General features: G+C 53.0%; 1 protein-coding gene across 1 annotated transcript in view; it reads right to left on the bottom strand.

Annotated features, from left to right (window-relative positions):
- SCAF1 (SR-related CTD associated factor 1) overlaps positions 1 to 16,075 on the bottom strand; it is a 472,414-nt gene that overhangs the window by 348,444 nt on the left and 107,895 nt on the right. Inside the window, exons 3-4 of the mRNA XM_069605191.1 lie at positions 4,122 to 4,191; positions 3,558 to 3,673 (exon numbers count right to left, since the gene is read on the bottom strand). Of these exons, the coding sequence (XP_069461292.1) occupies positions 3,558 to 3,673; positions 4,122 to 4,191 (186 nt within the window). The remainder of the gene's footprint in view (positions 1 to 3,557; positions 3,674 to 4,121; positions 4,192 to 16,075) is intronic.

Raw genomic sequence — 16,075 nt, 5'->3', positions numbered from 1 at the left:
GCGGAGGGGTTGGAGGGCCCTGTGACCGAGGACGAGGTGGAGCGCGCGATTAGAGGGATGAAGGCGGGCACTTCTCCAGGCGAGGACGGTTACTCGGTTTACTTTTACAAAAGGTTCCGCTCGATTCTCTTCCCCCCACTTGGTAAAAGTGTTCAACGCGGTGCTGGAGGGGGGGGGTCCCTCCCGGACTCCATGATGGAGGCAATTATTGTGGTGCTCCCAAAGGACGGCAGGGACCCCAGGGAATGCTCCTCCTACCGACCCATCTCCCTATTGAATGTTGATGTAAAGATTCTGGCCAAGGTGCTTGGGGGGCGGTTGGAGGGGGTCTTGCCGAAGCTGGTCCACGGCGACCAGGTGGGGTTCATTAGGGGGAGACAGGGCTCAGACAACATCCGGAAGACTATAGATCTGTTGCACTATGCCCAGAGGTCGGATTTGGACGCGAGCATCCTGTCCCTAGATTCGGAAAAGGCGTTTGACAGGGTGGAGTGGAGATTCATGGAACTTACCCTCCAGAAAATGGGCTTTGGACCACACATCAGGGATTGGGTGGCGGCCTTATACAGGGCCAGGGTCCAAGTCAATGGCGGGTTGTCGGAGCCATTCCCCCTTTCGCGGGGGACAAGGCAGGGATGCCCACTCTCCCCTTTAATCTATGTCCTCTCCATGGAACCCCTGGCCATAGCAATCAGAGCTCACTCAGATTAAGGGGATTAAGAGGGGGGGAGGTGGAATTTAAGCTTTCCCTGTTCGCAGATGATATCCTGGCTTATTTGGTAGACCCGAGATCTTCGCTCCCCCCGCTCCTCTCCCTGATGACTACCTTTGGGCGTTTCTCTGGTCTCAAGATCAATGCGTCCAAATCAGTCCTGCTCCCCATGAGAACCCGGGACCGGGCTTGGACCCTCTTGCCAGCCTGGAAGGAATAACGGTAGGGAAGGCCTCCATTCGATACCTGGGAGTCCTCCTCACCCGGGATTTATCCAATCTTGCCCCTGCTAACTACGACCCTGTTGTGTCAGGTGTTACTGCAGATTTAAGGAGGTGGAGGTCAATGATCCGGTCCTGGTACGGCCGCATGACGGCTGTGAAAATGAACATTCTCCCGCGACTACTATATCCTTTCACCGCCCTCCCAACTGTAGTCCCTGACCGGACCTTCAGGGTCCTCCAGAATGCGGTGCAGGAGTTCATATGGCAGGGTAAGACCCCGAGGACCGCAAATAGGGTCTTGACCTTACCGAGGAAGGAGGGAGGGTTTGGGTTACCAGACTTTCAACTTTATTTCCGGGCCGCCCAGCTGCGCGTCCTCCTAGAACACATGAAAGAGGGGATGGGCACTTACTGGTCATATCTGGAGGACATGGACGCTCACCCACTAAAGATTCGAGACCTCCTGTGTGCCACTAGCAAGTTCATCCAGAACAGACTCAAATCTCACCCAACCCTGGGAGTCCTCTGGACAATCTGGAGGGAAAGCCCCCAGACGGCACACCTAACATCGTGGCCGTCACCGATGTCATCGCTCTGGGGTCACCCCCTCAAACTGGGAAGCAGGGGGTTCCGCAACGCCCAGTCGTGGTCCGACTTGGGAATGGAGTGGGGGGGGCAAATGTTTAGGGAAGGAGAATTCCGGCCATATGAGGAACTGAGGGACACCCTCGGTCAGGGGTCCCTCTCCATGTTTGAATACATCCGCCTGAAGGGAATCCTATGTGACCAGGCCTGGGGCCAGAACCTGAAAAGACAGATGAACCCCTTCGAGAAACTCTTGGACTCGGCAACCTCCAGGAAGGGTGCGGTATCAGGGATGTATAGGCTACTGAACATGGTTAACTTAGGGGAGAGAAGGGGGTTCCGCACTTTCTGGAATGACTTAGCGGGGGATGAGATCTCGGAGGACGCCTGGTCGAGAATATTTAAAATAGCCTTCCATGGGAACTTATTCACGGCGGACATGGAACACAACTTCAAGATCCTACAGGGGTGGCATAGAGAACCTGTGAAGTTGGCTAAAATGTACACGGGAGTTTCCCCCGCATGCCCAAGGGGATGTGACCAGGCCGGTACGAGAGGGCACATGTGGTGGCACTGCCCGAAAGCTCAGGCATACTGGGAGGAGGTGAGGGGCTGGATCGCCGAAGTTTCTGAAGAGCTTCTCCCCCAGAACCCCCTGACAATGCTGCTGGGCCTCCCTCCGGAGGACACGGACATACCCCGATACCCTAGAATGTGGGAAACAATGTTGAGGGCGGGAAGGGTTGCACTGGCCCAGAAATGGAAGAGCCGGGAGACCCCTTCGAAGGAGGACTGGCTAAAAAAGGTAAAAAACATGTTCCTGATGGATAAACTGACGGCAGTGATGAACAATGACTTGGGCTCTTTCCAAGCAAACTGGTACGGGGTACAGCAGACATGGGGCTGGGATGTGCACTAATCCTCAGGGGGAACAAGGAGCGGACAGGGCCCACGGCCCAGGGGACGATGGTAGTTAATCAGCCATTCATGTAGTCAACGCTCTCGCTCTTTCTTGAGCTCCAGACTTTCGGAACTTTCATTGCGGCTCCCCAGCAAAATGTTTCTATGGAGACCAAGTTTTATTGGGGGGGGGTGGGTGCGTTTGGGGAGGGTGATCTTCGGGCCAGTTACCTGCACAATTTGTGAAAATGTCTTGCGCCTTTTGTTATATTATGAAAATGCCAATAAAACAAAGTTTTAAAAAAATAAATAAATAAAAAATAAAAAAATCCCTGGCTCGCCAGCATGTAGTACACAGTAAGCCTTCCTGCACAAGAGCTAATGTGGAAGGCACATTACCACTACATATACTTCTGCCAGACCTACATAACTGCAAAGTAGAACCTGAAATCAAGCAGACTGGCAATGCACCAGTACAAGTTAAACAAAATATAAGGGTAAATCCAAATTAGTGAAGGACCCCAAACGATACCCTTATGGCAAACTTCCTGAAATAAGTGTCAGCAGGACTCATACAATGAGTTGATCAAGTAATGCCAGAGGAGTGGCGCTTCTAATCGCTCTAGGAACACTAACTGCAAAATCCAAGTTGTACAGACTCTGCCAAAATACCCAAACAAGAACATTCAAAATAAAAGTACATTTAAAAATATATATATATTTCTTTAAAAACACACCTACAACTGCAGCCATTTGAAACAACGTACTGTGAAGTAGCTGCAGAGCAGAATATGGTGGGGCTCTATAAAATCAAGTTAAAATGCAGGGTCTCTTATCTCCATCAATACAAGGTTAAGAGACTGGGAAGGAGAGAGGGCTGGGAGGACAATGGTATGCTATCTATATCCCTAGCAGCGGAAAAGGAGAGTGCAGTGCAAAATTGTTCAAAATGGTTCATGTTTTTCCAACCACCGGGTTTTCATATCGCCCAAAATAAATTATAGGGGTCGACGTAGTCCAAGGGGTCATTAGCAAATACCTGCATTTAACCACGTGAAGGGGGATTTGCCTCTGTTGGCTTGCTCAGTGCTCAAGCACAGGGTTTATACTAAGAGCGCTCATTTTTATATACGTACTGCGGTCCCACTCTCCACGTCCAGCGTGGGGGTTCCAGTTTCTTCTCGGCTCCCACACATTCCTTTCATTTTCTTTTTGCATGTCTTTTTCTGTTTGACACGTTTCCAAAGAGGATCTATAAAAATAAAATCAACTATGTATCAAACTATGTGCAAATCAAGAACCCACCCACAGGTACATGCAAAGCAGGGGTAACCACCTGCGGATGTTGCAAAGACACTGTTGGCACAAGGTTATATGCAAGCACACAGGCAGCAGGTTAAGAATTAAAGACAGATTATAGTGGAACACCAACAGGCACTGATCGAACTGTCAAACAGTAAGAAGCAGACAACAAAAAAAGGCTCATGAGGGAAAAGAGCATCATGCAAGGAAAAATAATACTTGTGGCATAAACGAAGTGGACACTAACAAGGACAACAGACATGGAGAGGACGGCCTGTAAGAAACAGTGAATACAAACAAGAAATGTAAAGTCCAAGAAAAGCTAGCAACAATATATCATAGAAGAAAGACTTTCACCAAGAGAAGCCAGCAAAACATCCTTCACCAATGCAACTGACCTGTCACTTCACACAAATCTTCCTTGCTTTCAGACTGCAGGCTGCTTCCTAGCACATGCCGCAAAGCCTTCTGAAAGATTAAAACATTTTAAATGGTAAAGAACAAAGAAAAGAGTCTGCACTCAATGAAAAACGACTTATCAAATGCACAAAAAGCAGAGGCAAGCACAGAATGCAATAGATCTCATCACTAGTGTAGACAGCTTCACCAAAATGACTTGTACAAGTTCCGTTAAGGCCATCACCTGATCAAATAGGGCTATCCACATACTACATGTATGTGACACTTGGTGCCTGCAGCAGTGGTTGTCGTTGTGCTCATTTGGTGTCCTTCACAAATGCTTCCTTTCTCTGCTGATCGCTTGGTCTCTTTTTCCAACTTTATATAAACAACACTGACTTATATTCAGGGTATTTACTATTAGCACAAGTGGGGAGCAACCAATCAGGATGGTTGGATTGCAGGCTGAATCTACCGATCCAAGCCCGCGTTCCGAGCAACCCGCTTGGCTGCATTCCCTGCCATCTGACCCCCATCCTCCCTTCCCTTCTCATTTTTAATCCTCCCAACCCCGATTACTGTGGCAGCCGCGTCCACCGCCGCTGTAGCCTCCACTTAGTTGTTCCCGCTTGGCAGTCATGGAAATGGCAGAGGGGCTCCGTACGGAGCCCTGCCTTCCCGATTCATGGTGGCCTTCTTTGGTAAGTATTTTGTTTCAATGAAAGAGACGCAAAGTTACCCGATTGGCAACCCGTGGCGCTAGTAGCAATAATAACCCATTCCACAGCCTGGAACGGGTGGTAACGGCCCGGGACCAGAGTTAAAGGCTGCGCTCAGGCTTTTAACTCGGGCCCGGGCCATTGCTCCCCGTTCTAGTTTGTGGAATGGGTGATTATTGCTATAGTGACTTCTGAATATTGCTCTTTGAACATGTTCTCACTTATTTGATAAGGCCTTACTGTGCAACATCTTTCCTTGTACTTTGCAAGGGCCAACTTGTTTTCACCTTACACAAATTGTAGATACGTTTCTCACAGAGTATTTGGAAAGCAATATCCTCTATAAGATGGGTCCCCAAGCTGCCTCATACAACAACCATTAGCACCCTGAAGGGGACAAACGTGGGCTGTATTGTATGGTACAAACCCGCATTCCAAGTAGCCTGGGTAGCCAGTGCCCCCTTCCGCTCACCGCTCCCCTTGACCTCTTAACACCCGCATAGCTTCCTACATGGGTGCTAAGAGTGGTTTAAAAAGTCAGTTTTCAATGTTGATACCATCAGTCATCAACAACAGACTGAAACATGATGTGGCGCGGGCCGCGTAGAAAAGGAACAAGTTACTTACCTGTAACTGTTGTTCTCCAGCATGGGTCTGGCATGGATTCACATGCTCATGAATATTCCCCGTCGTCAGGCTGGGAATCCTCGGTAAAGAAAAAACCAGTATCAGTTTCGTTTCTGATCTGTCTTTCGCAGTAATAACCAATCACTGGTCTCTGCGTCATACTGACCACAGCCAATGACTGCCCTCTACCTAAGCACCGCCTCTGGCAGCCATCTTCAGATTTGGAAGCACATGAAGTGGCAGTATGACCAAGTGAAGAGCCGCAGAGGGGTAGGCGGGAGGGTTCGCATGTGAATCCATGCCAGACCCATGCTGGAGAACAACAGTTACAGGTAAGTAACTTGTTCCTTCTCCAGCATGGGGTCTGGCATGGATTCACATGCTCATGAATAAAGAATACATAGCAGTACACACATGCACAACCACGGGAGGTGGCAAAGGCTCAACATTAAGCATCACATCAACTCAACATTAAGCATCTTACCTCCTCACCAGGCTCACCTCAGGCGAACAGGTTGCGTAGCACTGCTTGGCCGACCCTGGACTCCTCCCTGGAATCCCGGTCGACGCAGTAGAATTTCGTGAAGGTGTGCGTCGACCTCCACGTAGCAGCCCTGCATATGTCCAGCAGGGGCACACCAGATAGGAACGCCGTGGTAGCTGCGATCGCTCTGGTGGAATGGGCTCTCGGACGGCCAGGCAGCGGTCGGTTTGCCAACCGGTGACAGCACATGATACAGCCGGAGAGCCATCTGGAGATGGAAGCCTTCGAGAGAGCCTTCCCCTGATTGACAGGTCCAAAGTTCACAAAGAGTTGTGACGTCTTCCGAAAACCCTTCGTGCGGTCCACGTAGAACTTCAGCGCTCTAGCTACATCCAGCGAGTGCAAAGTCCTCTCAGCCGGCGATGAAGGCGACGGGAAGAACACAGGTAACACCAAGGGTTCGTTGAGATGGAAGTCCGACGGTACCTTGGGCATGAAGGAGGGGTGCGTCCTGAGCACTACCCTCGTGTCGTGGAAAGTCAAGTACGGGGCCTTGCAGGAAAGGGCCTGGATCTCTCCCACTCGTCGTGCGGAGGTGATGGCCACAAGAAAAGCTGTTTTCCACGATAGAAACTTCAACGGGGCCGAGTGCAGAGGCTCGAACGGAGGTCCCATGAGCTTGGTCAGCACCACGTTGAGCTCCCACGCCGGGGCCGGAGCCTTCACCGGCGGGAACGATCTGAACAGTCCCTTCATGAACTCTTTCACCAGACGATGAGACCACAAGGACGTCCGCCCCGTCGTTCTGGTGTATCGGGAGATCGCAGCAAGATGAATCTTGATGGACGCGTGTGCCAGACCAGCTTTGGCCAGCGTCAGCAGGTACGGCAGTACTTGGGGAGCCGTAATCCGTAGAGGGTTAATCTTCTGTGCGTGGCACCAGACAGAGAACCTCTTCCATTTGTGTCCGTAGCATTTAAGAGTCGAGGACGCCCTGGCCTTTGCAAGAACCTCTCTGCAATCGGCCGGTATGTCGTATCCTCCAAACTCTAGCGCTGCAGGAGCCAGGCCTGCAAGTTCAGCGACTTCGGGTCGTGGTGGAGGATGGCGCCTCCTTCCCTGGAGAGTAGATCCGCGTCCGCCGGCAGCTTGATCGGCGGGGACGCTGACAAGTCCAGAAGGTCCGGGAACCATATCTGCCTCGGCCACGCAGGTGCGACGAGGATCATCCTGCACCGTGACCTCTTGAGCTGGTTGACGAGCAGGATTAGCAGAGGCAAGGGAGGGAACGCGTAGAGGAACAGGCCCTCCCAGGGGAACGAGAAAGCATCGCCCATGCTCCTCGTCTGGGGAAACCTGCTGGCGAACCTCCGGCACTTGGTGTTCGTCGCCGTCGCGAACAGGTCGATCTGGGGTGTGCCCCACCGTCGGAAGAGGCGATCCACCAGATCCTGCCGTAGTTCCCACTCGTGGCACGAGCGCAGCTCCCTGCTGAGTGAGTCGGCGATGGTGTTTTTTATCCCTGCCAGATGAAACGGCACCAGAAAAATCCCTTGGGCGACGGCCCAATGCCACAGGTCCTGCGCCTCCTTGGACAGCGCTGGGGACCTGGTTCCGCCCTGTTTCCTGATGTAAAACATGGTGGTGGTGTTGTCGGTGAAGATCCTCACCACCTTGCCCTTGAGGGACGGAAGGAAGGACCTGAGGGCCCAAAACACTGCACGGAGCTCCAGGACGTTGATATGCAGGGACTTCTCCGTCGGGAGCCAGAGTCCCCTTGCGTGCAGATTTTCGGTGTGCGCTCCCCACCCTTCCAGGTAGGCATCCGTGGTCACAGTCTCCTGGTGGGCTGGGGTCTGGAAGTCCATGCCCGCCGTCAGATGCGCGCGGGTGCCCCACCACCGTATCGCTCGTCGGAAACTCTCGTCGAGCTTGATCCTTTCCTCGAAGCTGCCCGTCGTCTGGATCCAGCGCGCATCCAGGAATTCTTGCAACGGGCGCATCCGGAGCCTGCACATGGGAATGAGGTAGATGCAGGAAGACATCATCCCGAGGAGGGACTTGATGGACCTCACTTTGGCCGCGTCGGCCACCAACATCCGTTGCACCTTGCCCAAGATGGTCCTGGTCCTCTCCTCCGACGGGGAGGCCAGAAGGGACACTGTGTCGAGCCTCGCTCCCAGAAACAGTGCGACTTGCGCGGGCACCAGGTGGGATTTGGCGTAGTTCACGGAGAATCCCAGGTCCGTGAGGAGTTGGACGGTCCTTGCCGTGTGGACCACGGCGAGCTCCCTCGTCTTGGCGCGGATGAGCCAGTCGTCCAGGTAGGGGTAGACGTGAATCCCCTCGCGGCGCAGCTGCGCCGCCACCGGTGCGAGGCACTTGGTGAATACCCTGGGTGCCGACCGTAGTCCGAAGGGAAGGGCTTTGAACTGGTAATGACGCCCTTGGACCACGAATCTGAGGAATTTTCGGTGCCCCTTTAGGATGGGAATGTGGAAGTAGGCATCCCCCAAATCCAACGACGATAGGAAGTCTCCTTCCTCCAGCTGACCCAGGACGTGCTGGAGGGTGACCATCCGGAACTTCTGCGCCTTGATGAACTTGTTCAGACGTCGCAGGTCTAGGATGGGGCGCCATCCTCCCGTCTTCTTCTTCACGAGGAAGTATCGCGAGTAGACTCCGGAGCCCCGAAGCCTCTTTGGGACGAGTTCGATGGCGCCCTTTCTGAGCATCGCCTTTACCTCCAGGAGAGGTTGAGGGACGTGAAGTTCTTTCCTGGCCACGGGGGGGACGCGCGGGCACCTTCTTTGAAACTCGAGCGCGTGGCCCCGGGCCAGGGCGTCCAGCACCCAACGGTCAGTGGAGATGGACTCCCACACGCTGACGAAGCCCGCCAGCCGGCCTCCCACCGGGGTGCTTCGGTGGGGGCCCGACCCCACGGCCGGTTCAATCCTGCTTGGACGCGGCCTTGCCGCCTTGACCTCCTTGGCGACGACGGCGGGGTCCGCTAGACTTGCCTCGTCCTCTGTAGGCCTCTTGCAACGACGAGCGGGCCGCTTGACGGTAGGAAGCGAAACCGCCGCCGGAACCTTTGGAGGCGCCCTTGCCTCCGCCGCTCCGAAAGGGCGTTCGTCGTTGCTGCAGGACTCCAAGGGCCCGGGCCGTCTCAGTATCCGCCTTGATGGCCTGAAGGGAATCGTCCACTGTCTTCCCAAACAGGTTGTTCCCGTCGAAGGGCATGTCCAGGACCCTGGTCTGGACGTCCTGCCGAAAGTCCGTAGCTTTGAGCCATCCACGACGTCGAAGGCAAACGCCGTTGCCCAGCTGGCGGAACCCAGTGTCGGCGATGTCCGTCGCCACGGTGATGGCGTGGTCCGACGCCACCTCACCTTCCTGCAGGATCTCAAGGGCCTCCGCCCTCTTGTCGTCCGGCAGAAAATCCAGCAGGGGAGCTATCTTGTACCAGAGCTCCCTGTCGTAGCGGGCCACGATAGCCAAGGCGTTGGCCGCTTTAATCGTCGTCGCTGCCGACGAGATGACTCTACGTCCCATAGCATCCAATTTCTTTCCCTCGCCGTCCGGCGGGGAAGTCGATGTGGAGGCCGCACCCCCCCCCGCTTTCTTCCTGGCTGCCGCGGAGACGACGGAGTCCGGGGTAGGCTGCGCCCGGAGGCATAGGGGGGCCGTGTCCGGGACCCGGTACTTTTTCTCGTACCGGTCTCTTCTAGCTGGCGTCGTGGAAGGGTTCTTGAGGAGGGAAAGGCCCTCATCCCAAATGTCGTCCAACAGAGGCACTGCGAGGACCGTCTTCCTCTTGGCCTCGCGCCGCTGATAAAGGAAGCCTTCCTTTTTCTTCTCCTCAGGGCAGAGTTGGAAAAGCTCGGAAGCCCTGGAGATCATGGAGTGGAAAGATCCGATCTCGTCGGGCGGAGAAGCCCTGGTGGGAGGCGACGACGGAAAATCCTCGTCGTATGCCTCGTCGTCCGTACCCGTCGCTGCCGTGTCAGTCCCCGTATCATCCCCTCGGGTGGACGGGGAGGAGGGCTGGACGGGGCGCGACGGTTGAAAAGGAGGTGGTGGATGGATCCTTCTTTTCTTGGTAGGGGGAACACCAGAAGGTCCCGGTTCTGGATCCCCCGACGGGAGAGGTTCCTCCGTCGGTAACGGTAGCCTCGTCCTTATCTCGGAGCATAAGGACTGTATGGCCAACAAAATGGCCGCCGAGTTGTCTTGCGGCGCTGGCAGAGGGGAATCCGACGGGCGAGCAGGGGCCCCGTCGGTATCCTCGACGATGTCGTCGTCGTCACCTGCGTCGGGGTCCATTCCGACGGGCTGGCCTTCTTCCACGCCTAGGCCGTGGCTTAAGACCTCGATCAGCTCCTCTTCTGAGGTTGAGGCCGAATCTACGACGACGCCCTGCCCCCTTCTTCTTCCCCACGGAGGGTTTCACGGGGGTCCTATCGATGGGCACAAAGGAAGACTCCCTCCGAGGAGGCAGGGAGATTCTGGGCCCTGAGGTCGCCACCACTGGTGCAGCCACCACAGGCTGAGCCAGGGCCGCCGCGACCGTTTCGATAGAGGGCTTGGTCGGATGGATCAAGGCCTTCACCACCTTAGGTGCGCTCACCGCCTTATCCTTGAGGGAGGGGGCACTGCCACGCTCCTCCTCTGCCTTAGAGCTCGACCGGGGCCTCTCCAGGAGCTTCGCCGGGTGCTCGGCCTTCCTCTTACCCGACCCAGAGCGTTGGCTCGTGGTTGATGGTGCCGGGGAGGGTGCGCCCTGCCTGGCGCCCGTAGAGCCCGACCGTTCGGCGCTCCCGGTGCCAGCGGACTCGCGGTGCTTGGCCTTATGTTGGGCCCCCGTCGCCGGGGCGCCCTCAAAGGTCTTAGAAGACCGCTCGGATTTCTTCTTCTTCTCGCCAGACGGGCTCTTACCCTCCAGCCAGTTGGCGAGACGTTGATGGCGGTCCTTCATGGTCCGTTCCGACATGTTGCCGCAAAACGCACAGTCCTTCTCCACGTGCGTCTTGTCCTCATGAAGGCAGTAAAGGCAGAAAGAGTGTTCGTCCTCCTTGAAGACGTTCTGCAGCTGGCATCCAGGGCAGACCCTGAACAGCTTTCCGGGCGTCGAGCTTCCCTTCTCCTGGGCCATCTCCGAGACCGGGCCTGAGAAGCTTCTGGAGTCCTCCGAAGTGTAGCTCGACGAAATCTTCACCCTTGAGGGGCACAGATGAATCCGACACGGGTCCCCGTTGATGGCTGCCAGAGGCGGTGCTTAGGTAGAGGGCAGTCATTGGCTGTGGTCAGTATGACGCAGAGACCAGTGATTGGTTATTACTGCGAAAGACAGATCAGAAACGAAACTGATACTGGTTTTTTCTTTACCGAGTATTCCCAGCCTGACGACGGGGAATATTCATGAGCATGTGAATCCATGCCAGACCCCATGCTGGAGAAGTTACGTTTATTTTTTTTTAATACCCCATTAGCACTCTGCTCGCTTAGTTAACTACACGAATGCCAAGCGTGAGATTACCCTCAGCGGCAGGGCCAAGCCTGTCAGTAACAGCCCAGGTAAGGGCCCAAACGACACAAGGCGACAATGTAGTCCTATAGGGCACGCAGTTATGTCATGTCAGTATTAGTGATACAAGCATGGCTCCCCTCAATCCCCCCCCCCCGCAACCCCCCCACAGCAGCTTGGTCTACAAGACATTTCTGGCTCATTTGGAATTCTTCAGTGCAGTATATTGAGATAGTCAAACTGGAAATAAACTGTGGTTAAGCAAACTGGACTCTCATTGGGTTTGTGCAAAGGAAGAGTAAACTATCAAAATGCGAATATACCAGCTTCATAAAAGACTAAGATCCTACTGGGATTGTATATAGTGGACTGTCCTGGGATTGTGTAAACTAAAACATAATGGAATTGTGAAATAACTGGGAGCATATTGGTTTAATTTTACACTAGGAATATATGCAAATGGTGTTTTCTGGAATACTGAACAAAGTGGGATTGTAAAACGTTTTATATATTGGCATAGTGCAAACTGGGAAATAACTGGGGTTGCTAAACTGGGATGTCAAACTGGTAGTTGAACTTTCCAGACTGGATGTGTACTAGGATTTTGACAACTTGGAGCATACTGAAATAGTTCATCTGTAAACTAGGGTATGGTGGGATTCTGCAAACTAGATGTTAAAAAAGGAAAATTAACTCCTTTTAGTGACTACTGTGCTCCTAGTCCCCGTTCCTCAATACTTGTGGAAGTTCCTGCCTGTGGGGGATGGAATCAGAGCATTTTAGTGCACAGCAAAACTTTCCCTCAAATTTGATTGTTGCATATAATTTAGGGTATGCAGCCACGCCCTGCAGCCTCTACCCGCAAGTCCTTTTCCGTTGCCTAGGTCAAAACTAACTGATAACTAGTTTAGCACAGACGGTAGGAGGAAGGCCTACTACACGCTGGGAATGCAGTAATCTATGTTAAGTAACTTTTCCTTACTCCTACATCCCGTCCTCATTCCTCCATACTTGCGGGAGACCCCACACACATGAAGGCTCTGGCAATGACCTCCCAAGGAACAGGTCATAGAAACTCGACTGATGCTGCCTTCCCTCGAACATGAACGCAGACGGACACTCTTGGGAGACTGCAGACCACAGGGGTTTGTAAGCACTAATGATGCAAGAGTGTATCAAGCAGGCAATGGAAGCTTTAGAAGCTGCTCACTATTAGAATTGCCCTGATAAAAAACAAACAGTCTGCTGGAGGATTTAGACTGCTCGGGTCCTTTTCAGGGACATTTTCAGTGCTCAACAAATGTTGAGATTATAGAGCACGCTTTCAAACTCTGAAGAAGCGTTCGGGAAGACCACCTCTATACCAGGGAGTGGTGACAAGTTGATAGAGTGTGATACAGTGAGCATTGAAAAGAAGCCCTCGATCCTCTCCCCTGACGGAAATACCCTAGGCCAGTTGGAAGTCTCAAATGAAGCCAATGAAGATCAGCCTCTTGGTGAACCCAGCAACGTCTTACTCCTTGAGGCCTACTGACGGAGCCAAGCAAAAAAAAGATCAAACCCAAAGAAAGATCAACCTTTGACAGACTGCCGCCGAGGTATTGGTAGATGTGCAAACCTACCATCTGGGGAAGGCCGTCACTGCAGACATTTTGTTGAAGAGTTGTGGTGCCGTGTTGAGCCCAAATGGCAGCACCCTGTTTTAAAACCGATGCTTCTGAAGGAAGAAACCTAGAAAGAACCAGTGCGGCGTCCTTCAGATCCACTGATCAGATTCAATTTCTCTGGCATAGGCAGGCCTGATCTGCGTTGGTGAGACTGAACCATTCCAAGGGGAGGAAGGTGTTGAAAGAGGACAGGTCCAAGATGGTGAGCAGGCCTGCCTGGTTATTGTACAGCACTGCAAAGGGCCTGAAGAAAAACCCTGCCCCCACACTCTGATGGGGGAACCTCCTCCATTGCTCTGATGTCCAGGAGTTTAAAGGCCTTAGAAACTAAAGAGAGCATCCTGAACTGAAGCAAAGGAGAGCTGGAGGAAGAGAAAGGCAACACCCCCACCTTGCAACCAAGCGGACCCAAGGAGATTGCCCTTGATTCCCCAAGATGGAAAGAGAGCCTCCTTCCTAGAGTAGTGGAAAGAGCATGAATAAGCCAGTCATTGTTTTGGCTTGGCATCTGGGGGGGTCGAGTCCCCTGGAGAACCCCAAAGGGGTGGAGTGTTTTTCCAGTTGCCCTGGCTGGGAGGGGAATCAATCAACATGTTTGGCCCACCTCTCCAAGAGCCTTGAACCGGATCAAGGAGTTGTGCCCCATCCTACGTGGATCTCTGGGAAAAAAAATGAAAAAAAAGGTTGTCGGGCCAGTTTAGCCAGCAGTACCAGGGACTTGGCCATCTGGATACTGTGCGCCTTCTTCTGGAGCTCCAACTCGGATCAAGAATGAGAAAGATAAAGCCCTTGAATGGAAGGTACATGATTGTATCAAAGATGTCAGACACAAATATAGCAGTCCATAAGTAGGCTCGCCTCCTCATGCTGACCCAGACAGCCTGACCTCAGGAGGAATTATTCACATGGCTCCCGGTTGATAAGATTATGGGCAACCTGTTTGGCCTTAATGTCTGCCATGGAAAGCCTCGAGCTTGTCTGCTGGTGAAACCTTAAGTCAGCCAGCTCCTGTCACAGCTGCTTATAGGCAGTGACCAGCAAAGCTGGACTGATGGCCAGGTGAATATTAGAGGGCCAAATTCTGTTACATTTTCCTGCTAAAGGTGTCAAGGAGCTGCTCTTCTTTTCACAGAACTGAAGTTTCCAAGGAGGCCGCTTAGGATCTGAGCAAAGTAGTGGCTACCACCACTACATATGAGGAAGGCAAATTTGAGAGACGAGCTACAGAGTTTCCACAGGCAAAGGCCTGTACCTCAGGTCTATCCGCCAGTCCAAATGATGCCTGAGACAGTCTGAGGGCCCACCAGGACACCTTTTTGGAGCAACATACCAGATTTGTCACGTGTGGCCTGACAGCACCCCTGCCAGGACCCCAGTCTCGACCGGACAGTTTTTTCATGTGGGGGATGTCCAGAAATTCTAACAACCCCATGAAAAGTCCTACTCGTCACCTCTGTCACCTGCAAAAAATGTCTCCTGTGCCAGAGGTGGCACTAGCATGGACAACAAGGGTAGCAGTCCCTGTGGCTAGAGGGGCTTCAACTGCTGCAGAGGAAGAACCAGTGTCAGAGGCTGCAGGCCCGATGACGTAGTTGTCCCCAATAGAATCATCAATGGAACAAAGCTTGTCACAGGTGTGGCAACCGAAGAGACCAGTGGAACCACAGAGGGGTTGGCTGTGGTGGCAACATCTCTCAGATGATACCCTGAAAACACTGCATGACCGGGGACTGCATGATAAGCTGGAACTTGGCCAGAAACCTGTCTTCGGGTGGTGCTTGAGGAGGCTAACTAAGAGGACTGGCAGGCTGGAACCCAGGAGCGCCAACTACTCACCATTAGCCAGCCACAGGTCCATGAACACCAGAAGCGAAAATGAGATGGGGAGTCAATTGGAGAAAGACATCCTGATCGGGACCAACAACTGCACTCTTGGGGCAAAGTGGTCTAAGCCAGAAGAACAAATTACTTAACTCTCGGAAATGTTCTTTCTGATCGACGTTCCTTCAGTGGGGATTGTGAAGCATGAGCCCCGTTCCGGGTAGCACTTGAAAACCGAAATAGCAGCGAAGTATCCCTTCACAGTGCCAACCTGAGGCATGCTTGGGGAAAAGAAAGCAGAAAATCCAACACAGGGCAATCAAGGACATGGGAAATTATCCAGGTCCCTCTTCTGGCACCAAATGGAAAATGTACACCACCTGCAGGGATAAATGGACTTTGTTGCAGGCGTTTGAGCTGAAAGGAGTACATCGAGGATGTTGTATCTCAGCAACGCAGTAGCAAACTATGAAGGTTCACCCTGTTGCTGTTCGGGTGGAGGACCCGCCCCCCTGAATGGGAAAGCAAGTCGACTCTCCTCAGCAGGCGCCATGGACGGCAGATGGACATGTCCAGCAACTCCGGATACCATGTTCATCGGCCCAGTATGGGGCGCTCAGGATCATCATGGTTTCGAACAGGTACAATCTCCTGAGAACTAGCATAATGACAGGGATTGGCGGGAAAACAAAGGTTGTTGAAAGCCCACTCTACCGTCAGCGTGTCACCCAGAGGAGGCAATTCCCTGGAGCAGAACAACTCGCACTTCCTGTTGACAATGGAAGCAAAGAGGCCCACTTGAGTTCTCCAACACGAGAAGATCTCCTCCAGACCTTCCTAACAGATTTCCCACTCGTGGGAGGCTGAAGTGTCTGCTCAAGGCATCAGCTGCAACATTCTCTTGTCCGGCCAGATGAGCCGCCATCAGAGAAACATTGTTCTCCAAAGCCCAGAACAGTCTCACATTATTACCATTATGGTATTTATTGAGTGCAGACCTAGTTTGTTGCTTCTCAAAGCGTTTTACAGAGGTATACAACAATACAGAAGCATAACGGAGCACTTTATAGCTCAGTGGCAACGCGCTAGTCTTGGAAGCAAAATGCCG

This window comes from Ambystoma mexicanum, chromosome 1p (assembly GCF_040938575.1).
Source record: "Ambystoma mexicanum isolate Mex_15411 chromosome 1p, UKY_AmexF1_1, whole genome shotgun sequence".
NCBI classification, from domain to species: Eukaryota; Metazoa; Chordata; class Amphibia; order Caudata; family Ambystomatidae; genus Ambystoma; species Ambystoma mexicanum.
The sequence above is the reverse complement of the archived record's forward strand: the minus strand, read 5'-3'. Positions and strand labels throughout refer to the sequence as shown.